Source organism: Oryzias latipes, chromosome 3 (genome assembly GCF_053564925.1).
Source record: "Oryzias latipes strain Hd-rR chromosome 3, Olatipes_Hd-rR_3.1".
NCBI classification, from domain to species: domain Eukaryota; kingdom Metazoa; phylum Chordata; class Actinopteri; order Beloniformes; family Adrianichthyidae; genus Oryzias; species Oryzias latipes.
Window position 1 is genome coordinate 35,763,902 of NC_136239.1, and position 26,192 is coordinate 35,790,093.

The window sequence follows — 26,192 nt, forward strand, 5'->3', positions numbered from 1 at the left end:
TTACGACCGTTCTACGTGTATCTAACAGACATTTAATGCATGTACCATCAATGTATAACTTTTACATCGCGTATGCGGCGCACACATCATGTTAAAAGTAATTGATGCACAAATCACTAATAAACTGGATATAAACAGCGCAATAATCTCGTACAGTTCATGTTCTATGTTGGTTTACATGTTATTTGCGTGATTTGTTCTTACTTCTTTCGTGGTTTTACAGTGGTTCATTCATAATAAATACAGTGCACAACTTTTCTCACCTTTTCCACGTATATTCACAAATGACCAATTTTCATGCAAAATGTACAGAATTTACGTATGACTGTGTGACAAGCCCTTAAGGAACTCCTGCCGCTCTGCAAAAACTATGTCCTAGAAAATGACTCTTTTTTTTTTTTTTTTATTTATCCTAAAAATGACATACTCTTCATTAAAAGACCACTGGGAATGCTTTTAAAATAAATTAAAAGCAGAGCAAGCCACAGGGTTAGCAAAAAGACCTTTTTCATCCAATCTGATAAAATGCAAACATTCTTTAGGTGACACCTTTCGGTGTTCAGTTGTCACGGCATGACGTCATGCTGCGACGCCTCTGTACTGACAGTAAAACTGAGAAATCCAGATAAGACGTGTTCAGCTTGGCAGTTCCAGCGTTGCTGCAGCATTTGTTTACACCCCAGAGAGTTCCAACCACTTGAACCCGAACATTCGTCATGTTCTCTATTGAGCGTCTTTAAAGTTGAATGAAACATTTGGATTCCATCAGGCATTCTGTTAATGTTTTCTTCTGACACTTGTGGGAGATCCTATTGACACTAATCAACATAGAAACATAAAACTGTGTTGTGCTGTGTGGTTTTAGAAATTCTGAGATGTTTCTATTAAATGCAGAAAAGCTCTCCTTGTTCATATTTTCTTTGTATTTGACTCGAATTTCCCACCGTAGTATTTGCACCTGCCAGAAATCAACACTTCCTTTCCCTTGTTTTTGTTTCAGTTGTGCAGCATATAAAGAGGAGGGACATCATCCTGAAGAGGGAGCTGGGCGAAGGAGCCTTCGGAAAGGTATTTTTGGCGGAGTGCTACAACCTGAGCCCCACCAAGGACAAGATGCTGGTGGCTGTCAAGGTGCGTTTCCAGGCGTGTGGTTCTGCTTATTGAAGCAGGACATTGACTTTTATGGTTTCTAATCAGTGCAGTGATGCAGATTATTTCTTGTCAAGTACTTGAGTAAAAATAATAGTAGTTTTTATTTGTACAGAGGTGAGGCGAAAACTCGTAAACTCTCGAGTTAAGATGCCATGACAGCAGTTTGGTCGCTGCATCGCAGTCAGATGCCTTCCTGCAGAGATGATGCAGGACTGATGTGTCGCAGAAAGATTATCCTGAATTGTTTTGATTGGTTTTCACCCCAGTGGTGGGACATACCATCAGTCCTTTGGGATTTCCTCCAGTGCGTTGTTTACCTACTTTTTGGTAATTGAGGATTGTGCAGAAATTCTTAGAAACTCTTTTTTTTTACAGTCACACTGTACTTTTTACTTTTTTTTCACGTACAGTAGGCTTTAATTATTTTTGAACATTTTTTGAATGAATTTTAAAATGTATCAACATTTTGACCATTGAAATCTTTCCAGCAGTCCCAGGTTGAATTGTAGAATTTTAGGGATGAGATCGGAACTTGTTGCCTAATTCTAGACCATTCTCCTATTAAGTGGTCTAAATTTTTTGATAAACTTCTGCAGAAAGGTAGGATGAAAAAGGGGTGAATACAATTTAGTTTAGCCTTTTTATTGTAATTTTTTTTTTCTACTTAACAGATCAGTTTCTTAAATATTTTATTTGCCCTTAAACATCTCCTGATTACATGCAGCGGGTATAAGTGGGTAGATTGGTCTATTAATTACGCTGCACCGAAACAGATCAGAGTCCCACTAATGAGGTCCACATTATTCATCAGATCACGGTGCAGCAAATCACACACTGCTCTGTGTTTAACTGCAGGACTGCTGGAGCGCCGTCCAATAAAGTAATCAAGCATATTAGGCTAAATATTGGACCCGATATCCGGGTCATACGCGTGATAGAAAACCTACGTCAGGACCAGTATTTATCAGTCGTCCTCATGTGATTCCCCACGCCGAGCCATGCAACGAAACACAAATATTTGAATATTATGTCAATTTTCTTCTGCTTCTAAATGATTTTTCTTTTAGAAAATATTTACCTTTTTATGCCACTTTAGCAGATAGCTGTCTCAAGGTTACAATCTAATATTCAGAGCTGGTGGGGAGGAGGGAGTTGTTGATATCTGAATAAGGACATTGAAGCATAGAAAAACAGAGTAAGTAAAAAAATATGATTTCATACAATATTTTAGTGATCAGAACATCCACACACTCATGATACTCCTGAGAATTCTAAGAAAACTAATCATTTTCACCCAAAAAAACAGCATGCCTTTTTAAAATGTCGTGCCTTTTTTTTGGCATAAAGGCAGTAATGTTGCTCAATAAGCTAAGTATTTAAGAATTGCACCGTTAAAATTAAACAGAATTTCAACAATAGTTCATAAATTAATGATCAAAAATAATGTGTTTCATCTGGAGATTCTAAACCTAAAATGCAGTTGGATCAACACTTTTTTTAGGAGTAAGAGTTTTAGTATATGGTTACCACTGTGGTTCTAGACTCTAGAACCACATTTACAACAATACACTCACAGTCTGTCCCTCCAAAGAGGGAGAGGATGTGGTCCTGCATGCCCTGCAATCCAGCTGGTAAAAAAAAAAAAAACAGCAAATGCAAATGTTTCCATGTTTTTAAACACAGAGTGTTATATAGATTATATTTTCTAAAAAATGTACAAAATGGGACACAAACCACATCTCCATCAAATTAAATGCAAACTTTCCAAACTTAATTGGTCTTCTATTAAGCTAACATCATTTGCAGACGTGAGATTTGCAACATTAAGGCTTCGTCAGTTAGTGAAAGTCATCATAATTTGCACTAACGTCCTGCACTCACAGCTGTTGTGGAGTCAGTGGGTAGAAGCAGCTGCAGAGTAAAATCCACTGAAGTCAGAGTTACTGTAAAACTCTCTTTATCACATAATTATTAGCACTGCAGTACCAAAGTAAATGTGTATCCTTAAAGACCCACGCCAATGAAGATAGTATTTTTGGTGTTTTTAACATGTTCTTGCTGCATTTTTCTGAACAAATATTGAGAAAATGAAGCAAAAAATTGCATTTCTGAGCATGTCTTTATTCAAACTGTTTTGAAACAGAGGCATATGGAAAAAAAATTGGCGTTTGAATAAGAGCGTATTTGTGATGTAGAAAACAAGCTCCGCGTTCCGCTCCATTATTATGCATCCACCTGTAGATGATTTGATCCATGTACATCTTGGTTTTCCTGGTCTGAGCCGGCATCTGGCCTGGATCGCTCTAATATTGCAGCTCTGCAGAAACCATGTCCAAGAAAATGATGCAGGTTTTTATTTTATTTTTTTATTTTAGGTAGAAACGCTTTGAAAATAGATGAAAAGATGATCAGAGTATACCTTTAAAACATTTGCACAGTGACATTTGTTTATCTGTTCATGTAATCTGTCAAAACTCTGCTAAACAAATGATACTTATGATTTCATATAGTATCAGATAGTATTACGATATTATGTAAAATCATCTAGTTGCTGCACATGTGTCCATTAGTGCGACTGCAGCAGTTCAGTCTTGGGCCACGTCGAAAGTGATGCATTTCTGGCTTCAGTTCCATCAGATCGTCAGCTGTTCAGAAACAACAGCAGCGCATTCCACAGATGAATGGAAAACCGAGCCTGCCTGAAAGCTTTTTATTTACATCTGCCATTCACAATTAATTAAAATCATGGATGACTTGAAACGCATGAAACATGAATGAGAATATAAAAAAAGCAGTGAATATTATGAATAGGTCTCAGGATTTGTTAGTACAGGAAAAACTCTTAAAAAGGTTTTAAATTCTGTTTTTATCTAATTGTATTTAATGCTGCTGCATCTTAACTAACATGAAATGATTGCATGCAAAGCAGAACTGAAATGAAAAAAATATGCTGACTTGTTTCGACAGATTCTTCTTTTTTTGTGGATTGCTTTTGCTTTGGCACCAATAAATTGGATTTAATATATAAAGATATATGACACTAAGAGAAGACTGTTCTAATTTCAACACCAAGAGATAGTTTTATTAGTAGAGGATGTGTGGCGAGGGGGGTCTATACTGCAAAACTCATTCCTATCATAATTAGTATTGAGTTCGTTAAAAAAGGGGAAAAAGGGCTTGGGATCCTGTTGAAATCATATTCCCAAAGCTTTACAATCTGGGAATGAACTCTTCGCTTCAAGTTGATGAGACCCATCCCTGCAGTGTGGGTTTATCAGAGTCTGCCTTCAGAATTTGGGGAGAGGGATGATGGAACAGCCCATTAGCAGTCCTGACCTTAACCCCACTGAGCACTGTGGGATCAGCTTTGGCGAGCGGTTTTGAGCCAGAATGACCGACAAAAACACAATGGAGGACTTGAGAGAAACGTAGGTAGAATGGGATGCTATCCCACATCAGTGCATGATGTACTGTAGTTCTTCAACAACACCAAGGATCCTCACCTTACAAACTAGGATTGGGTTTTTCTTCAGTCATTATTAAATAAAATGTTGAATTGGTACAGAAGAGATTGTCTAAATGTTTCTTGAGTTTGTTGGTCTGCTTTCACATTCATGCAGATATGCATAACACTCAAAAATCATATGAACATGCAAAGGGCGGAGTGAACATTAACGTTAGACCAGCAACTGAACCGGACTTATCTATTGTAGTTTTCTTCCAAATTCTTTTAAATAGGGAAAATTCCTCAGTAGAATGCCTCAGTTTAGACCCTCAAAGCACAAACACTTCTGCATTCTTGAGTTTATATACAACAGCATGTAATGACAAAGGCAGCACTTTCTGTATATCATTGAAATTGTATCTCATCTTTAATTTAAGATGTTGTCACCACGCACTTTGAGGGTAATCATTTTTTTTTTTTGGAATGCCCGGATGAAAAGAAAAAAGACATCAACGGTGTAGTTTGATTTAGTAATAGGATGTTATGGACGTTTATATCCACTGTGGTACACCTCAGTCATCCCCAGTCCTTCACTGAAAAAGCAGAGCACACATGAGTAAATGCATCATGAGGCCATTTCGTTTGTAATAATCAGAGCAGCAGGCTGCAAAAGCAAGATCCAAGGCCGAGATCGTAGAGAGCAGTGACTTTGTGTGCGTTCCAGCTGCTGCTGATGATGAGTCCTCTTCCTCTGAGACGGATGCTGCAATAAAGCATCTTATTGCAACTCTTTTTTTTAAATGATTCTTTTCTCCACCTCTTCATAAGAGAACTTCTTTGATCATTTTTCTAAATCTTTTTTTTAAATTTCTTTAATAACAGTGTTGCTTAATGGATACAAACTGACAGCAGATGTTTTTATTTCATCACAAAACTGTCTAAACTGCAGATGCATTTGGATCAACTGATTTTTGCCTAAAAGCAGGAAATACTGCAAGAGAAGTGAAGAGTTTCCTGGCTGAAAAAAACAGACCCCCTTTAACAATTTATAAGTAATTAAACCTTTATTAAGGTTTCTATTTGTTTTTTTAACTTTTTTTTCTATTATAAATATCGGTCATTTATATATTTGTGGAGTAGTTTGTGTGTAGAAAAACTTGAAGCAGAAACCAGACAAACATGTTGAAATAAAAACCCCACTTCAGAATTCCGCCGTCTGCATAAGGAAAGGCAATAAAGATCATACTTTTATTAATAACTATGGGTAAAATTTTTCTGAGTTTAAGTGAAAGCGTCTTTAATCCAAAATTTCAATTGGAAAACTTGGCAGACCATCTAAGAAAATACAAACCCCAATGCCACTTAATACTGCTGGTCTTGAACCTAAATGAATGTTTTATAGAGGTGCCGGCTGATTGTGTGAAAACGTCTGAGTCTGGTTTGCACTTCAGAGCAGCGACTGATAGCTTCATAAATGCAGTCGAACATTTCAGCCCTTGCAGAGCTCTTAATGTCATGTGGACTTGCAGTGCAAAAAAACATCAACACTGGGGTGTTTTTCAGCGTGAATGTGAAGTACCTGAAACCTGAACCCCACCACCACCACAGCTTCTCTTTGGTTTAAAGTCTCTGTGCTGCTGATGGTCGGACTTAGAAAAGATTGTCTAAACAAACACATGAGCACTGTAATCTGCTGGATTTGAGAAAACAAACAGTTACTGTTTAAACAAGGACAGAAGGTAGTGACAAGAAGAATGAAAGTGCCTTTCCATCTAATGGCTTCCATGCAGACAGAAATCCATGAAGGCAAACCAAACAGATGAGTGAATGATGGTCAAAATGACTGATAGTGGTCTGAAATGGTCTTTTACATGAAAAAAAGAGAAAATGTACATTTTATTTGAAACACAACTGGACACACACTGAAGTTAAGGCTTATCACTACTCCTCATATGGATGGATATGGGTTGAATACTGAGGGTGTGAGGGTGAAAAATGGTCATGCACATTTTTTATGGACATGCTGTTGGCAACAGGTCATAGCTGACACCTAAACAACACATAGGCTTAAGATAAGGTCAAGTAGGTATATGCATTTAGGGATTGTTCCTATGTCACCCCACCCAAAGATTTGTGCAGTACTGTTCACGTAATAAGTGGATGCTCCTTGTGAGCCGCCTGACTGTTAGATTTGAGGAAATTAGGCAACCAGCTCATAGTTTTTGTGGGTTTGCTATGAGTGTCTGGGGTGCTCACTCATTCCCCGCACATCCAGACTAGTGTGGGGCGCAAGTATACCGTAAATGCGTTCAACTTGCATGATACTTACAAATACATCATGGTACATGTACCACAAGCACAACAATGGTATGGGTCGGCTGCATGAGCTTGAAGCCCTAAGATGCAGCCGCTCTTGTCTACAACCCTCCTCGGGCCGGAATACCGAAAAGCCTACGGCACCCAGCCCAGTATAGGTCCATGTGACTGAGGTACAAGAATAAATTGTTTGACATGGTGGCCCATCGTCACTTTTGGTGACAAACCTTTGATCCAAGAAAAAATCCATTCAAAATTCCAATTTAAACCAGCTCTGAGATGACTAAAAACACTAAAATGTACTTTACCTGAAGTAAAGGAGAAAAAACTTTCTTGTAATTGGAACATCATGAACAAGTTGTTTTATTTATTTTCTATATTTTATTCATGATTTATAAACTACATTTAACCAGTGCTCTCAACAAAAGGCAAAAAAGTAGAAACAATTGCAATCAACATTTTAAATTTACTTGAATTAAAAAAAAAAAGAAATCTTGAATACACAGCAGCTAAGTTCCCAGAGATATAAAATAGTTGTTTTATTTCACTAAGGCAACACGATCTGAGTGTACAACCCAATCCAATGTTTACTTCCTCTCACAGTTTGATTCCTTTTTCCTTCAGACACTGAAAGATCCCAACCTGTCGGCCAGGAAGGACTTCCAGAGGGAGGCGGAGCTGCTGACCAACCTGCAGCACGACCACATTGTTAAATTCTACGGCGTGTGTGTAGACGGAGATCCGCTCATCATGGTGTTCGAATACATGAAGCACGGCGACCTTAACAAATTCCTGAGGTAATCATTTCTCTCTGGGCCAATCAGTTCACACTAAAGATGGCTCCTTCTAGTCACTTACAGTGGGAGGAGGAATTAGGTAATAATATGAAAAGGCGGAACCGGTGTGGAACTGTGAGCTAAACGACAATCGAAAGGGGTGTTAGAGCGCCATCATTACCGGGGTAAGTAACACATTAGTGTTTGGACTTATTGGTAGGATGAAAATGTAAAAACTTCATTAAGGGTCCAAAAAAAACCTCCAATTGCTACATCTAAATTTGGTCTGTAAAAAGAACAACAAAAAAAAGTCTGCCCTCTTCCCAGCGTTGGAGCTTTATTGAAGCTTTCATGTTTCTTTTGTTCCAAATATTTGTCAGAAGTGACCTCTGATAAACCTCAAAAAGGCGGCAGCATGCCTCTACAGCGACGGCTTTGGTAATGGGAAGCTTCAGTGGAGCTGATGTGAGTCCGCTCAAGAGGAGTCACAGATAGAAGTGTGCTATTTCAAGTGCCATGACAGCTGCTGCAGTGTGTGTGTGTGTATGTGTGTGTGGTCTTTCTTGTTTTCGAAATTTGAGCAGTGGATGAAAAGATGACATGTTATGATTGAGTGTGAGTGTGAGGGTGATAGCGTGTACACGTGTGTGTGTGTCTGTGTGCACTCAAGGGTGCGTGGAGATTTTCTGTTGGGAAATCATTCCTGAAATGAAAGGCAATGTTGCGCATGATGAAATTCTTTCATGCAAGGTGCAAGACGTTGCTGATTGTTGGTCTGCTGGTCCTTTTGGTCACATTTAAAGGATGTGATGTGCCGGGAGTCAATTGGAGGATCTGATATGGCGGACCAATTCAGCGTTTAGATAAAAGGAGGGCAGCCGGCGCTTAATCAGCCACCAACGGGTTGTCAGTAAAGTCAGAGAAGAGGACATGTGCTAAGAAAATCCACCAGACTGCAGCTTTTACACCAAGCCTCTCCAAAATGGAGATGGAAAGACGGGAAGAGGGAGAGTAACAGTCGTGCATCCCCTCCTGCGTCAAGACTGGACTCTAATCACAGTGACGAAGAGGGGATGAAGACAGCAGGAACTCAGCACAGGAAATTACTTCCTTGTTGTCGCCTGGAAACCTGCAGTCAAACTGTTCCGATAGTTTGCATGAAATTCCTGACATATTGGAAAACGTTTCTGCGGAGAGAAAAGCCGAAGCTTAAATTAGCCGTGTAGAGGCATAACAATTTATCATGGAATTAAAGCAGCTTGAGTGCTTGCAGATTATAGTTAATATGTTAATATTTGGTCATATTCTCTCTTTATTATGCTAATGGACCTCAACAGGTACCAAAAAGCTCCAGCAGTGAAAGGATGAGGGTGTATTAGAGCGGTAAGCAGCTTTGGGTTACTGTGTAAAGGGGCTGCCCCATTCAACATTCTGCCACGTGGAATACACAATAAGGGGTTCTACATCCAGTTATCAGCAAAAGCTATAAAACTTCAAAAGAAGATTTAGTACAGTCTACCTCTTCAAGGTGAAATACAGATTTGTGAGCAACGAAAAACACCTCTGTTACTCTGAAAGCCCTCTACCTTCTTAATATTCCGACATCATCGGTACAGGACTTTCTTCTCATGCCATCGAAGCTGAACTTCTCTGTTTTGTTTTGGCGTGCAGAGCTCATGGCCCCGACTCCATGATCCTGGTTGATGGTCAGCCACTGCAGTCCAATGGAGAGCTCGGCCTTTCCCAGATGCTGCACATTGCCACTCAGATTGCCTCCGGCATGGTCTACCTAGCCTCCCAACACTTCGTGCACAGAGATCTGGCAACCCGCAATTGCCTGGTGGGGAACGGCCTCCTGGTTAAGATTGGAGACTTCGGCATGTCCAGGGACATCTACAGCAGCGACTACTACAGGGTAAGCTGCTCCAACACAGTTAAACCCCGCTCGTCTCCCGGATATAAACTGTCATTTCTCCTGTCATGTTGCTGTCATCATCCTCCACTTTTCTTGACGAGAATTAGTGTAAGTAGATTTAGTTCACAGCACTTTGGAATTGGTCTCTAATTGGGCTCAAAACAGTTGTAAACAAAGCCCGTGGGGCTGCCATCTAAAATCAGGATTCTAATGGGAGAATGCTGTTGCTCTCTTGTGTCATGTTGTTTGTATGTTTATGTTTCCATTTTTCCTTCTTCTAAGGAGAGTTAACAGCTCTCCCATCCCTGGCGCAGCCTCGGGGTGTCTCACCACGCCTCGTACTTTCGGTTGGGGCTGATGGAGCACTTCAGCAGTTTGCTCCGAGATGATCCTGCTGAGCTTCCAGCCTGGTGCTTCAAGGCTTGTTTATATTGCTTCCGAGTCATGTCTCCTCTTCTGTTTAACACGATTAGCAACTATGAATGCTGCAAACCAGGCGGAAGCAGCTGGATTAAGGAATTTACCTTTTTGGCTGAACAAATAAGCAGAGCGATGGCTGCCACAGATCTGGCGGCTGAAAATAGCCTGCTCCCATGAAACGATTTAAAGTGTTTCCGAGCGTGACCGCTGGGCCGCTGTGGATGCTGCTTGGGGCGACGCCAGCAGTTATAGAGTTCCTACCTGCTCTGGGAGCAGCTCTGCAATTACGGATGTTGTTTGGAAATTTTAGGTAGATGTGCACTGTGTCTTTTTGTATTTTAGTCCAGAGCCTTGCATCAGTGACAGTCATCGGAGCTCTAGACTAAAGGGTTGATCCGTTCTCTTCGACATGAAAACAGCACAGAAGATTTTAGAATCACCCCCCCTAAACCCCCTCCTTCCAGATAGTCTACAAATTGATCATCAGAAAGTTTGATTTTGGTTTATTCCTTAGCCTCAAAAATACTTTTATGTTTTAAGTCTTTTTTTATTCCATCTTCTTCTCTCACTTTCTACATGAAGACAAGCATTAATGAATGATTTAGTTGTAATAAAATAAGTCAAATACTGCAGTTATGACATCATAAACTCCATTTTTCCTCTATTTGCATTCTCAGCCACTTCTTTTTCTTTAGTTCTTTTAATGTCCTGTCTTTGTGCTGTCAATACACAAGTGTAAACAAATGTAACATTACTGCACAATGCCCTAGTTGTTAAATTATCAAATTTGTCAATCTTTCTGACGACCTGGCTCTGTTTTAATGAAAAGTTAGATAACTTTCATTTAAGGGGAAACGGCTGTGTGTGCAGTACCATTTAAACCTGATGGGGTCATTTTTCAGCACCATTCTACTTCTATTTGGGATCTATAACTACCAATTTTACAAGATAAACTGCTTTTTACAGTAGTCAGCATTCGGAAAAAATGGAACCACAACAGTCTGATGGTGCTGCAGTGTAGCTGACTGCCTCTTGAAGGCGCTTCGGAGCTTTAAGAGACCTGCTCTGGCTGATTATGATCGTTTCTAATCAAAGTCCACACACTTGGACCAAATATTTATCATTTTTACATTTTCTTGATCTTTTATTGAATCAGCTCTCATACATCGAACACGGCTAGCTATACTCACCTCCCTCTGACCGCAGCCTATGCTAATGGAGTCCTTACACTTAAAGCAACATCTGGATGTCGGCCAATCAGAGGTGTTCTCACGGCTTTCACTCTCTCTGATTGGATTAGACCACAAGCTTTGAGAGCCGCATAATAAAAAATAAATAAAAAATGTTCTCTAACAGCCGGACACACTGACCTGAGATTTTTATTGATCACACATTTTAGAAATTAGGTTGCACTCCAGAACCCTGACCATTTAGCTCTAATAAATCCAGAAATGGTCTCTATCCTTTCCAGTGATTATGTTGCAGATATTTCTGGATGGAACATCCGCTTCAAAGCACAACTGAATTCTACAAAGCAAATGCTGACCCGGTTCTTACACACTACTGCCGTTGTTTGGCCAAACACACAGCTGAAGTATAACATTTAAAGTTCACAATGGGTTTTAGCATCAAGCTCTTTGTGAGGGAGGATAATTGAAGGTTTAGACCATGGCTGCTTTTTCCAGGTCAGCTGTATGGTAACAGCAGCAAATGTTAGTCGATGAATCTTACTGACTCTTCTGAAATTTCTACACAGATCAAACAAAGCAAAATAGATAAATGTCTGAGGTCTGCGCCATTCAGGGAAAGTCCGTTTTTTCAATGCACTTGTTTTTGTATCACAGGGGTTTCTTATTCTGACATTTAAAACAGTGGAATGCTATTTTATTGTTATTCTAAAGGTTTTCTCAGTTCAAAGTTTCTTCAAATGACAAAATCAACAACTACAGGGTTTTAAAGTATAATATGTGAGAAAGGCAAAGCAATAAGAACAACTCTGTAAGAATCTATTGATATTTTTGTCTAAGAAACAGCTTTTCTGTAAAACCACATATTATGTTCATCTTTGACAGACAGTAAAAGCAGTCAGGATGTGTGCGAGAGCTTTTGGATGTAGAATTCATTGGGTGTGAACAGGTAAAACCTCATGTCCACCTGGGTGTGGATTGAATGTAAATGGAGTAAATCTGCATCTAATCAGCAGCCTCTCCATATAATCTTGAATGATTCATTTTACTGATCATTTAAACACTTTCTCCCACCTGTGTAGCTACATAATGGCATCTCCCAATATTTTTTCTCACTTCATAACAATATTTAATGGCAGTAACTTCATGACCGACTTTGTTTGAGGGTCATTTGAATTTAGCCACTTTACTGTGTTTTTACACTAACTGCTGTTTAAGATCATGAAACTCTTGACTATTGTTGGCCCGAATAATGCCAAGGTTGTGGGTTTTTCAAATCCCAGCCCAGGTGCTTCTTAGCTTCAGGTCCTAAGCTGGTGGAGGACATTCTCCCTCAGAATTCGCTGGTAGAAAGCAAATGTACTGTATTTTTTTTTTCTGACAAATAAATCTAAGTCATCAAATCCATCTCACGCCATCACATTACCACTACTGTGTGTAAATGTTGCTGTAGTGCCTCTTTTCTTTTTTTTTTCTTTTTTTTTTTTTTTTTTTTTTTAACTTGTCCTGTCCAACAGCTAGGCAGACAGATGAGAGCTGAGGGCCTCTTGGGTTGAACATATTTTACTTTAACAAGAGGGGTTATTCATCTTCAGACAAACCGAAGGTATGTCTGAATAAACCCCTTTTGTAATTGGGGCCAAACTTTATTAATTTCAAACATGTCTGAAAATCTTTGGTGTTGGACCGGACGGAAAAGGAAAGAGGGGAAGAAGAGAGAGGGACGTTAGAGAGAGGGGGGGTAGGGGGTGATAATAGGAGGGGAAGGGGGATAAGACCATGAAGCAGCATAAAGCAACAAGTTTACTGGTTGTTAATCATTATGGTAAGGTTTAAATGTAAAAAAAAAACAAAAAAAAAGGGCGGAGCCTGTCCACACACACACTCAAATGTTATAAACACACCTGTTAGTTGCAAAAATGTCCACCTGTCGACATGTACACAAAACAGATAATGTTCACACGCATACTTATGCCTTAAAACCAACTAGTGTGAAATATTTCAGTCATTCAGTCTGTTGAGCTAACACCTGTGCTCAGGTGAGTGTTTATGTTCTTCTAAAATGGATGGTGGAACGTGAAAAGAAGGAGGGAGAGTGCCCAGCCATCCCCACCCCAAGACCCCCACCGCACCAGCAGCGGCAGCCGGAATCCCCCCAACGCCACACGGGAACCGGCAGGGAACAACCGCCGCCCGGGCGACCAAGCCCGCCACCCAGGCCAGGGCCAGCAGGGCCGCCGCAAGGCCCCCAGAGCCAGAGAGCAGGGAGGCACGGAGGGAAAGAGGGCGCCGCCCTAGCCCAACCAGGAGAGCAGCCCCCCCGCCGCGCCGGGAGAACCCAGCACAGGGCCCCACCGGAGAAAGACGCCCACAGCCCCAGACGAGCACCCCACCACCACCCAGGAGTTCCGGGCATCCCCCCGCCCCAACCCCAGGTACGAGCCAGGACCCCCCAAGGGAGACCCACTCCGCACTCCAGGCAGCCATCCGCCCGGCCCACGGTTGGTCCAGGGAGGAGCGAGGCAGGGGCCCGCCGCCCCCGCCCAGGAGGGGGGAACCCCGGGGAAAAAAGAGGGCCCACAAGGGGTGTTGTAAATATGGCCCGACCAGGCTCGGCCACAGTTGGAAATTTGGCGGGGCCCAGCACTCAGGAGCAAGGACCAGAACCCACCCCCCAGGCACACGCTGTAGTGCCTCTTTTCTATCAGAAAGTTCTTTTTTGACTCATGTTTACCAAATACTAAGTTCAAAATAAGTTGTTTTTATGTTTTTTTTTTGACGAGTTCTGATTTCAACTGGGTGAGTGAGGTCTGCAGCTTCTTTATAAATGTCTCTGTGGTATGACCTCCAAAATTAGTCCTTTATGTCATTTTGTTCCATCAGAGAAGATAATATTCTGTTGAAAGCATCCGTCTCGGTGCACAAAGTCTTGGAAATGTCTTTGTAAATCTGTCAGTGACATGTTTCTCATCAGCCTACCATATTTTCAGACTATAAGTCACTCCGGAGTGTAAGTCGCAGCAGTCACTGAAAGTTTAGAAGGAGAACAATCTGATTCTCTTCCATGTTTGTTTTGGATTATCCTTCTTCTTCTACCTTGCTGGCGGTATCCAATACTGATACACACACTTCCATTGCCTTCTAGCAGTTATTAGTGGGACACAAGCACTAAAGGGCAGCTTGTTGGTGGGAAAATAATGAATATGAGAGTCTATTTATGTTTAAAAAAAATAACATCTAAGTCGCTCCTGAGGTCAAGTCACACCTCTGGCTAAACTGCCAAAAACCGTGACCTATACTCAAAAAAACATGGCATATAGATTTCAGATTGGATCATGATGCATTATATTTATGAGCCGAGAGTCAATTCCGTTCCATTGGCATTGGTCACTATTTCTACCCATTCACTTTAGTCCTTAAAACACTAAACTGCCAGAAACTTGTAGGACTGTGTATGAAAACTGTGTTTTATTAGGGGGCTGGTCAGGTTTGCTCTCTCAGTGCTCACACTTGGTGCACTAACAAAGCCGTGAGAGTCGATGCCCTCAACACTTGAGGCTCCTTCTGGAAGTTCAAGTTGTTTGTGCAGAGGGGGGTGGACCTGCGGGTTGATATGGTAAATCTCTGAACACACTATGGCCCAAAAACAAACAGCAGGGTAGCTCATGAATCTGCAGTCTGTTCAGGCTGGCCTACAACATCCCACAAGAAAATTGTTTTAATAAAAAATGAATCCATCTTTCTAACTCCACAAGTTCAATTGTGGTTTTCTTTTCAGAAAACAAGAGCTTTGTGACAGGAGCAGCGAAGAAGAGAAAACCCCCACGGCTAGAATCTGATAAAGAAAAGTGTCAGTTTCTGCAACTTTCTGGGCTGAATGTGTGCTCGTTATGTCACAACAACAGTAACCTCAAGGAAATTTGCACGCTTAAATAATTTATTGCGTCATCTGTATGTTGAATTTGGAGCAGAAGTGTTTTAAGCGACAGTCTGGGTTGGAAATCAGCGTGTGTGTTTGTGCCTGCTGCTTGGTGCTTTGTGATAGCATTGCTGCCCGCCCACATTGACGAATATTGACAAAAGCCCCAGATAAGGAGCTCTGAAGTGTATTGGCCACTTTCCCTGTGTACAGTGATTATGAATAGCAGAATCCTGCCAAAAGCACAATCCGCCCACTGCTGACTGGTCGCATCGGCACTTTCGGCAATCGCTGCCCTCCAGGACACCGGTGTCACTTTCCAGGAGGAAGAAGCACCTTCAAGATAGAGACGAATATTGTCCTGAATCTCATCCGTCTGTCACATCCATCTGCTCCACCTGCACTGAATATGTGTTTTTCTGTTGTTTAAAAAGAATTGTCTGCAGTGTCAATGTTTCATACCGCAGCCTCACAATACATCAGATAAAGTTTTCCTCAGTTATGAATTATGCATGTTTAGGTGGGTATAAATGACAGCAAATATGTTAAAAGTGCCTGGGCGTTGGAGTTGGAATACGGATGGTTGACGGAAAGGCATTTGTTCTGTTTGTTTTTGACAAACAGTTTGTGACAACCCGTTACTCTTGCCCCGTCATCGCAAGGATCGTTTTCCGGTTGTGTCGTGGGAGGTTTCTTCGAGTTCCCTCTGATGAAGAGAGGGGTTACCTTCCAAGCAATGCAGCACATTTGACAGCTAATTTCTGTCTGTCATTTTCTCAGATGGTTCAAACATGAGCAATTTTTTTATTGGAGAGACTGAATGAGGATTTCAAAACAGATGATTTCTCACAATAAAGAAATTGTGTTTTCAAAAATTACTTTACGATTTCAATAGAAGTTGTTGCAGTAGTTTATGTCACATCAGGAAAGGCTGAAGGCGTTCCCACACCAATTTGACCCTCTAGCTTTGTTTGTGCGATTGCACCAAAGCAACACTTACAAGGTGGCCCAGAGGTCTGTGGGCTCTGATTGGGTGCGGATCTGGGGCCATCATTTGTAGCAAAGTCTGTGTTGCGTGTTGACTTGCTGTTAAGTGATTACACCAGTGAACAAAACTACAAACCATGCGATCCTCTACAAAATGGACCACAAAGCAATGTATGTATTTTATTCATTTAGTTAAACAGATTTAAATAAGAATTGGCTCCTTGAGATGAAATATCTCTTTGTTGAGGAGGTCCTCTTTTCCAGTTACATACCAACACAGATGACATAATCGAGGAGAAAAAAAAACGAATTATCTTTATTATTAAATTATATTTACTTTATCACTTGACAAAGAGACCTGCACAAACACCCACATGTAAATGTAGCCATTCTAGATATTTACCACAACTCCCTATATTCACGCCTCCCCCAAATGACAAAAAGTTCATAATATGAATGAAAATCTATACAGTGAAAAGTTGACATCATCTTTACTCAAATGAAAGCCCGCCATTTTTGTAGTCCCTGAGAAATTTTAACTACTTTTTTCAAAAGCCAAGGTTTTCCTAATGTGGGGTATTAGGGAGACATATCTGCAGAATTCATCATTGAAATGCTTTAAGGACTGGAAAGAGGTGGGATCTTTTCCATGCTGGCAGGACCTTCCCTTGACCAAAGCTGAGGTTGAAAGGGAAGAAAACTGTTGATAAACAGCGGTTATCTCATTGAAAAATGCATTTAATTTATGCTCCTACTATATTTTCAGCAGACCTGTTTTACTTTCAAGAACTTAGTGACTGAAAGTAAGCCTCTGTTTATCTGAGCTACTTTGCTTTAAGGTAAAATCCCCAGATTTCTATAGTCTGAGTGATCAAACAGATGCTCCTCTATCAAGTGGCAGGCTCCTCAAACATTTATACAGCTTGCTGATAATAAATACAAAAGCTTTATTATCATTTTCTTTTGATAGGCTGCAAAAAGTCTGTCATTTGCTCTCATTGCAAAGCTGTAAACCTATTTTTTGAAAACTAAAATAAAAAAATAAAGTCTAAATGGCCACTGCAATAAACTGCTGCTTTTTTAAAAAAAAAAAAATTGTATGAGGGCATGCTCACAAAGCAGATTTACAAACAAATTCTGCAAGTTGTTCCACTTTAAAAGAGGAGAGAGGTCCATAATCCAGACTTCAAACGTTTCCTGTAGGTCTTCTTAGTGGTTGCAGACACTGCAGCTATGACTTCGGCCCAGTTTTATATGGAGATCCTGTCATGAACTGTGATTATTTGGGTCTGTCACTGACAAACATGGACTTAGACAAAGAAATACACACAATAGAATTATGGACTAGAGTTGTCTTGCTTGGTCCACCACATCAGAGTTCTAGTGAATTGAGAAAGGGAATAATTGTGAATGGAGGGAATGAAAATTCAGCTAAAAAGCACCCTAAATTTTATGACCATAACTTTATGTATTACAAACACAAATCACAAGATTAAAAAGGCTAAATCGTCCTGATCCCCCCCCCCCTTTTTTTTTTAGCTGTGTCACTAGTGTCCTTGCGTCTTGTGAAAAAATATACAACTATATTTTCTGTAAAGAAAAGGTTCAAGTGTCAGATTTACTTGACAACTTTTTTAAACCAGAAACTGATTTTTCGTCCGTTTTTGACCACATGCAAATCCAAGCTTGCATTTCAGCCCCAGTGCAACGCGTGCATGTTTGTGAGAGATTTGAAAAGCCATAAAAACTTTCAGCGCCTGCTGGCATGAAGCGGCCGGAGCAGATACCACTTTATCTTCACTTGGCAGCAGCGCAGCAGGTAGAACCCTAATGGACATCAGAGCTTCTAAGAGTGAACGCGTGTTTGCTGCCGGGAGAGCAGAGATAGCAGCTTGGTGAGAGCAGGGACTGTGAGTGTGTCTAGATGGTTATCTGGGCCCCTTTAAGATGACTGGGGCCTCCCAAGGCTCCCTGCAACCCTGCGGAGCCCCCATCGAAAAAACCCAACCGGGCTGGTAATCTATCCCCCCGCCATGCTGCTGTGCTCTCCACACTCTTAATCCAATCATTCCCTTGCCACTATGGGACAGGCAGAGCACTAATCGAGTTTATACAGCAACAAAAAAGCAGCAGACTCATTCTTTACTCGGCGCGCAGCTTTGCCGGCGTTTTCGAGTGACATTGAGTGAGAAAGATGAGGATAATTAACGTGTCAATTATTAAGTTTTTATCATGCGTTCAGCTTTTTTTTCCCTATGTTTTCCTCTGCGTGCCAGGCTGATTGCTGTGGCCTTGTCACGAAAACCCAAGGTGATCGGACACAAAAATGTATGTAGCAGCCATTCATCCACTTTTAAATCATTAGCATGCATCAGAGGAGGTTGATCATTGCAGCCAGTGGGCTGGGTGGGCCTGAGATAAGTCATTTAGACTAACAGGAACTTAATTAATTTTGTTTAATCCTTATAAAGCGCCACGAGGGGGCAAATTGGAATACAGCCGCCTCACTAAGTCCTTTACCTCATTCAGCCTACCTAACTTAGCTTAACCTAGCTGCTTTCTGAAGGGGCGGGTGTGCAGTATCAACATTAGCTTAATGCTGTTTACAATTGTAAAGCGTGTCATGTGTAATGAGCCCAGGTGGAGTGTAAGTCAGTGCTCATTTGGTCATTAGCTTGCAGTGAAACCCCTGCAAATGAGTTGGGGGGGGGGGGGGGGTGAAGCTGCCGTGAGCTTTACGTACCACTGCAGGATTCTGACGGTATCAGTAATGACCAGTCCAAGACACATCAGAACAATCTTAAAAATGCATCCTAATTGCCGTAGTGTAACAGTGGGGACAAAAACTGCTTGCAACGGAGGAGGAGGAGGAGGGGGTTGTTGTCATCCAGCTCATTAAGACTGGCACACCAACACGGTGAGGCCTAGAGAAAATGCACAGTAAGCAAAATCAAAGAGAGGCTGAAAAAGGGGGACAGCACAAAAAGATGGATGGCTCTCACCTAACAAGTCTACAACAGCAAGCAGCTGAGCACAGCGTCACCCCGGGTTAGATTAGACTGTCGCTGTTCGAGCGCTTTCAGGTGCAAACCCGTTAAAGTCTGTGAATAGACAAGGGGATGGAGGTGAAAAAGAAAAAAACAAGAAGTGATAATGACACCCTCCTCAACCTTTTGCACCAAAGAACGATGTGAGAAAATTGAGCAGAAACTTGTTCTATCTAAAAGACTATTATTAGAAATGCAAACTATACCCCTATTTAATCTTATTTGTGTGTATTTCTAAACAGTTATGACATAAAATAATGGTTTTGTAATGTTTTTTAAGTATCAACACATGGAATTACTGGAAGCTAAATAAAACAGTGACAACCAAAAGGTGGCGCCTTTTAAAAGGGGAAAAAGCAAGTTAATAGTTTGTATGTATATATTTAAATAAATCAATTATAATTTGGTGCGCTGGTGTTTGATTTATAGATACAGTGGTATATAATCTGCATAGACAAAATTCAGCTAGTCGTCAACTTTATTTTTTTTTACCAATAGTTATAAATGTTTTAAGGTTGTAAAAGTCCAAACTGGACACTTTATACACTTTTACTGGTGTTCAGACAGGACAAGCAGGGAGGGACTTTTTTTTTACCAGCCATCTACAGTTGAGAGGCTTGGTGTAAAATCTCGTTAATTTTGCTCCAGGCTTTTTCCTTTACTGCTGTATTCTATAACATAAGACTCGGTGTTGTATAATTCTGGTTGGGCACACACCACAACTTTTAATTGCTCCTCCATGATCAATTTTCAAACAAAGGGCACTTTTGTGAATTCAAAGTGATGCCATCCCAATGTCACTACCAGACCAGAGTCTCTGATTGGTCAAAGTTTGACCCTTGTTTAACTTCCAGGATTGTGGCTGGTGGGAAAATAAGTGTCGTTTTCTAAAAGATCTAGAAAACTGTCCAAAATGTAAACTGGACTTTTATTCGGATATATCATACTGAGACAGAATTAGAAAGACCCGAGCAGTTTTTTTTTTCCATGTTATCTAAAATAGTATGTAACATTCAAAGCTGAAGGCTACAGAGACACTGAAGCTATTACGTGGAGCATAGAGAAAAGCATATTGCGATCCAATGAATCTGATTGTGTTTTTTTGCACAACTACGACTGGTAATCTTTGCGGCTGCGTGCAGCTAAAAGCTAAAGCCACTTTCAGCCCTCATGCTATGTCTGATGTAGATTAGATTCCATGTTGTTTGAAGGGTAAGAAAACAAGAGCACAGATAGAAAGATGTTTGTTTGGGCAGGCTGGTGTGAGATGGGTCCCTCGACGCATTGATGGATGGGTGGTTTTGATGATGGATTGATGTTAGATGTGTGTCTGATACGTTGCCGGAGTAATTTCAGCGACTTACAGATAAAAACCTCAAAGGAGCTTAAAAATCCATCTTATTTTTATCTTGAAAAAACTGTCAAGGTAACAAAAGCAAAGGTGATAAACTCAGACAGATAGGAGAAACAAAAATAAAACCCAATGTGATAGGACTGCACATTTGGTTTAGCTCTGTTGCTTTTGCAGTGTTTACAGTGATACAAAATTACACAAGAATTCAAGCTGGATTCCATTTTTTGTGTATTCAAATATTAAAGTTTAGCAGTTTTTTTTTTCTTAGCTGCACTTTTTGCTGGAACTAATCATGTGATAATAAGATATTAATAACTTTTTTTATCTTAATCACTTTGAATCAATAGACAAACATCCAGCGTGCAGCTGCAGCTCTGATCACAAACATCCATTACCTATACTTACTGGAAGAGGGGTCCTTTAGCGTCTAATCTCCACAATAGTTGTCAGAGTCGATACAGACCTCGTATTTCAAGCTGTAATTTGCAATATTTCACAGTTTGTTCCCACATCTGTCTTGCCGAGCTTGATGCAGGCCCGATTAAAGCCGACTCACTAACACAAATGGGAAACGGATATTTTGAAAAAGTCCTACTAATGGAAGATTATGATTAATGGACAACTGTTCCATCGATTAATATCCATGAAGTCGCAGAGGATTCAGAGCTGTGGGAGACTAATGTTTATGTTCTTCGAAGAAAAGTCTGTCTGGGTGTTATCTGTCTGAACTGGAACTCTGAATGCTGGCTGCTGGCAAATTTCCTCTTCCCTGCAATGCTTCCTTGAAAAAGACAAACGGTTGGAACGCAGTCACATCTATGCCGATTGCCACTGATCACGTTTGTTTCAGAAGAGCCACAAAGGAGTGAGGAAACGCTTTATCATCATAACCAACATTCAATTTGGGAAATTAATCCTTCCAATTATTGAAATGATTCAGAACTGATTTAACTTTTATGCACTAAATGAAGATAGATTGTGAAGAAACACTGAGCTTGAAGCTTAAATATGATATTTAAAATACATCATTTAAAAAAATAAGATAAAAACTCATGTCAGTCCCCAGTACTGTCAGTCCGTAAACTTTATCCTGTCTGCCACCATAACTAGGGTTCCAACTAGACAAATAAAAACAACTAATAATAGGTCAACATTTTCCTACCATGGAAAGAGTTTTAAACAACAAACTCAGCACAACAAAAGGGACAGGTGTTCATATTTTGGTGAAAAGTCTGCTCTTGGCTAAACTCTGAGTCTGGTAGATCAAGCCATGCTATAATCAAGCATTCACACCAGCTTCATTAATTCAGCATAACTACACACATTGGTTAACACATTATTTGTTTGGTAAACGAGATGTACAGATCAACACGTAGACAGTTCTTCCTGTTTGAGTGTTCTCCTGTAACAGGCAAAAGCTGTAACCAGGGTTGCTCATCAGATGCGCTCTGTTCTAGAGGGGGGGGGGGGGGGGGGGGTTGGTTTTGTTTCAAGTGGCCTTATCCTGACAGGCAACAAGTGAAGGGCTTACGCAATCAACGTAAATCAGCTGATTCTGTAACGAAGAAAAGCATCTTTGTACCTGAATGCAACACTTAACGTACAGTCAGAAACAGCTGATTCTGGTCAGCTGATTCACATTGATCACGTAAACGGTCGTTACAATATGACTAAAAGCGTGCGTTATTTAGGTGTTGCTGATGATATCTGCAGTGTTACGGTGACCACTAAGGTTTGGAGCCAAAAAGACAAAACTTACTAACCTCACCCATTTTGTTTCCGCAACTATTTCCAATAAACTCATCATGGGTTTCATATGTTTTCCCACATATGTTAACATGTTTCCTTCATGTTTACGTTTCTGTGACTTTAATGCCATCACACTCATCCTTTTTAGTGGTGCCATTTCCAATCGGAATCCTAAAACTAGTCCTCATTGTGAATTGAACAAAACTCACTTCTTAATGTGTCTTTTTCTTTCAAGTAACTAAAGAAAGATGTTTCTGTTCTTGTCTCAGGTTGGAGGACACACCATGCTCCCTATCCGCTGGATGCCCCCGGAGAGCATCATGTACAGGAAGTTCTCCACGGAAAGTGATGTCTGGAGCTTTGGAGTCATCCTGTGGGAGATCTTTACCTATGGGAAGCAGCCTTGGTTTCAGCTGGGTAACAATGAGGTACGAACAGAGCCTCAAGCACGAGATACATACCTCCACATTTAAACACAAACATGTTGCTCAGCTGAGGAGGAAGCTTTGTAATTACCAATGTAAACAAACACCTCCCTTCTGAAACCCTAATGTACTGTGTGGATTCTTCTTTCTTTGAGATGCACCTCAGCCAACAAGGTGATAAATTGCTGCCACTTTGCTGCCAGAGAAGATGGCGCATTACAAAACCCCCGTGATTGTTGTTTATTCATCGGAGGCCTGTCTTTGAATCAATAGAATTCAATTAAGATTACTCTTGTAAAGTGAGCATGTTGGGAAAATGAAGAAGACTAAAAGAGGAAGCAAGCATGTGGTAGACACAAGTATTTCAGCTAAAATGTCAATGCACCTGTGGACTGATACAAACCATGATTTCCACAATTCTGTGCAGAAGCTCTGAGGGAATTTAGCAAAAAAAAAAAAATCAAAAAACATTTTGATCGATGCAGCAATTTTGTTAGAAGATGCATCAAATTCCCCTTAGGAAATTCATGAGGATGGGCCGGACAAAATATTGCGCTAATATCCAGTCTGTCATGTTTAATTCATTGAACAGTGATGCATTACTGTAACAATTATTAATGACCAGCAAAGACTGAGAAGCCGTAATAAATTAAGGTTTCTACTGGTTACTGTGGAAACAAAACACACTTTTGTTCTGTACCATAAAACAGGCCTGCACCTTCACCCCACGGTCAAACTGACTCCTTGTAAAGTCTTTGGCAGACAGACAGACATTATTTTAATCAGATCACACACACTGTAGAACCAAAATGTACTAAATTAGTCATTTCAAATATAATAAGTGACCTAATAAAACAACAAAAAGAGAACAAAAATCGATACAAAGTATGTGGACATTTAGTGTGCAATGTGCCCCCACCCCTTCCAGCAGCTTCACACTTGACCCCTCAACACCGGCGATGTCGACGATGACACCCTCAGAAAAGCGGGATTTCATATCGGCTTTGCCAAGTTATGCAATGCATTACTTAAGTAAAGTGTTGCATAACAACGCAGTTGTTTTTTTTTTTTTTTTTGCGACAGAATCTGCTGATTTACACTGATTGCTAAAACACTTCACTACTGTAAAGTGTTGCATATCAGTGCAAAGCTGCTTCTCTTCACTTCAGAATCTGTTGGAATTATGTTAATTGCATAAATGATTGAAAAGTTACAAGTCCTACAGCTCTGGTTGTCCAGTGTTGTCAAGATATGTGTTGCTATAGATAACTAACACGTAAGACAGATTTTCTGGCAGATTTACAATGATTCTACTGTGAGGCGGATGTAACAAAACTTCTTTAGAATATTTTATGGGACAGATTTTACTATTCATTCTATAATGCAGACACTTCTCTGGTTCTACAGCTGCAAAGCAGGCCCATACCATGACACTACCACCGTCGTGTTCTAACAGTGATACTCTTTTTAGGAAAAAGTTTGTTATGGGACATCTTTCAAAAACTTACTTTTTTTTGTTGGCCTAGTCAACAAGACCTTGCGCTAAATGTCAATGGCTATTTTTACATTGTCTCATAAAAAGCTAAAAACTAAGCTTTTCACTGATTTACCACACAAATTTTGGAGGTTTTAACCCTAAAACATGCAAAAAAGAATTTTCATTTATACAGCTAGCTAACCATTAGGCTATGCAATGTTGGGATTATTTATTATAAAATACTGGGGAAGCAAATTTGACATTTTTGTGTGGGTCTGAAAATATTGGCTGATCATAGTTCAATATTTTTTACGTCTGTAGCAGAACATCTGAAAGTTTTATCCGTGCTCTTTTTAAGTAAATATATGTATGTATATAGCTATATATATGTAGTGTGTTCATTAACTCCATAAACCGTTTTGCAGTCAAATTCATACACTGAATCGTAATTATGTTGTGTTACAATGCAACAACATCAACTATTTGTTGTGTACAAACTACTTAGGGTGTCAGTAAATGTGGTTCTTTTATTTTGTTAGATGCATATTCTATTACTGCTTAACTTTTTTGTTTATGATTGATTTAGTCCTAGAAGATGCTTTCCTGAAAAGGTCCTCCACAATTTACAGTGTTGGACAAAATTGTTGGTACCCCTCAGTTAAAGAAAGAAAGTCCACAATGCTCACTGAAATGACTTGAAACGTTCAAAAGTAACAATACATTAAAATTTATTTAAAATTAAATAATCAAAATCAGCCACTACTTTTGAGTTCTTGATTAACAAAAGTATTTTAAAAAACAAACTAATGAAATAGGGCTGGACAAAAATGATGGTACCCATAACTTAATTTTTTTTGTGGACTTTCTTTCTTCAACTGAGGGGTACCAACAATTTTGTCCACCACTGTATGTCTTGTGGAGGACCTGTTAAATGAAAATATGTTCAATAATTACAAAATTCAGAAAAATGTGGAGCTAAACAATTACGTTTTCCTTACCGGGTTTGCTTTTTAAATTACTTTTTTTATTGTGTTTATTTTCCTCTTTTCATTATTATTGGTTATTACATTCAGACATCTGGTCTTTTTCCCAAGAAATCATTGGTACACAGGAGTGCAACATCTTAAATACAAGTAAATTATCCACGTTTTTGTATCAAGTTTAACGTTCCTCAAAGAGAATATCCTCATCTTGGAGATTCTTGAGAAATATCATCCAATGTCATGTTAAGGGTTAAATGGGATCCACTCATGTTCCAAAAATCCTTATTTTTCCGCTGAATTTCATAAAAATAAATGACAAATCTACATTGATGGTAATATTCCTAAATATTGAAGACAAAAACTCAATGGTTGTCAGAAAATGATTAAAAGGAAGGTTACAATTGTTATTGAAAACAACAGAACCACTTCAGGCACAAACGTGAGATTAAAGACTTGTGATTGAAAGAGTTAAATATGCATGTTTCTAAGCACTGATAAACATTTGCATTCGTTACTCATAAAAATCAGCCTTTCAAAACTAATTAAAAAAAACAATTGTTTTGACATGTTTCTACTGTGCTGATATTTTTACAGCATGGAATTTGATGGCTAAATAAAATGTCATGAAGAGAGAGTTTGAGTTCCAGCAATGGTAATGTTCCTGCATGATGCTATTGCAATGGAATGTGAAAAATGCTAAACATTTTTAAAGAAGGAAAACACATTTTTACTGCATAAAAAAGAAGCAGATGCTCTTCTGTTTAGTTAAGCTACCGTGGTCTGAAATTGACAGTTTCTAAAGTCACTCTGTCACGACAACAGTGAGTCATCCACCCAATTGATGCACAAACCCAACAAAGAAAAAAAACAGACAGGCTTTTAACTGCATCTTACACAACAACTTCAACTGATGTATAATTTTATTTTTCTGCTTATTATTTTTCAGTGTCTCACAACTTTAGGACTCAACTTTAACAGTTTTTTTTTTTTTCCATCATCGCAATTTTCAAGGCCATGTCACACGGCTACTACGTATTTGC

General features: G+C 39.8%; 1 protein-coding gene across 4 annotated transcripts in view; it reads left to right on the forward strand.

Moving 5' to 3' along the window:
* Nucleotides 1–26,192, forward strand: part of ntrk3b (neurotrophic tyrosine kinase, receptor, type 3b) — a 271,299-nt gene that overhangs the window by 239,995 nt on the left and 5,112 nt on the right. For all 4 annotated transcript variants that reach the window (XM_023953662.2, XM_023953663.2, XM_023953664.2 and 1 more), the window contains 4 exons: nucleotides 1,001–1,131; nucleotides 7,538–7,710; nucleotides 9,361–9,604; nucleotides 22,537–22,695. In XM_023953662.2, coding sequence (XP_023809430.1) covers nucleotides 1,001–1,131; nucleotides 7,538–7,710; nucleotides 9,361–9,604; nucleotides 22,537–22,695 — 707 coding nt within the window. The remainder of the gene's footprint in view (nucleotides 1–1,000; nucleotides 1,132–7,537; nucleotides 7,711–9,360; nucleotides 9,605–22,536; nucleotides 22,696–26,192) is intronic.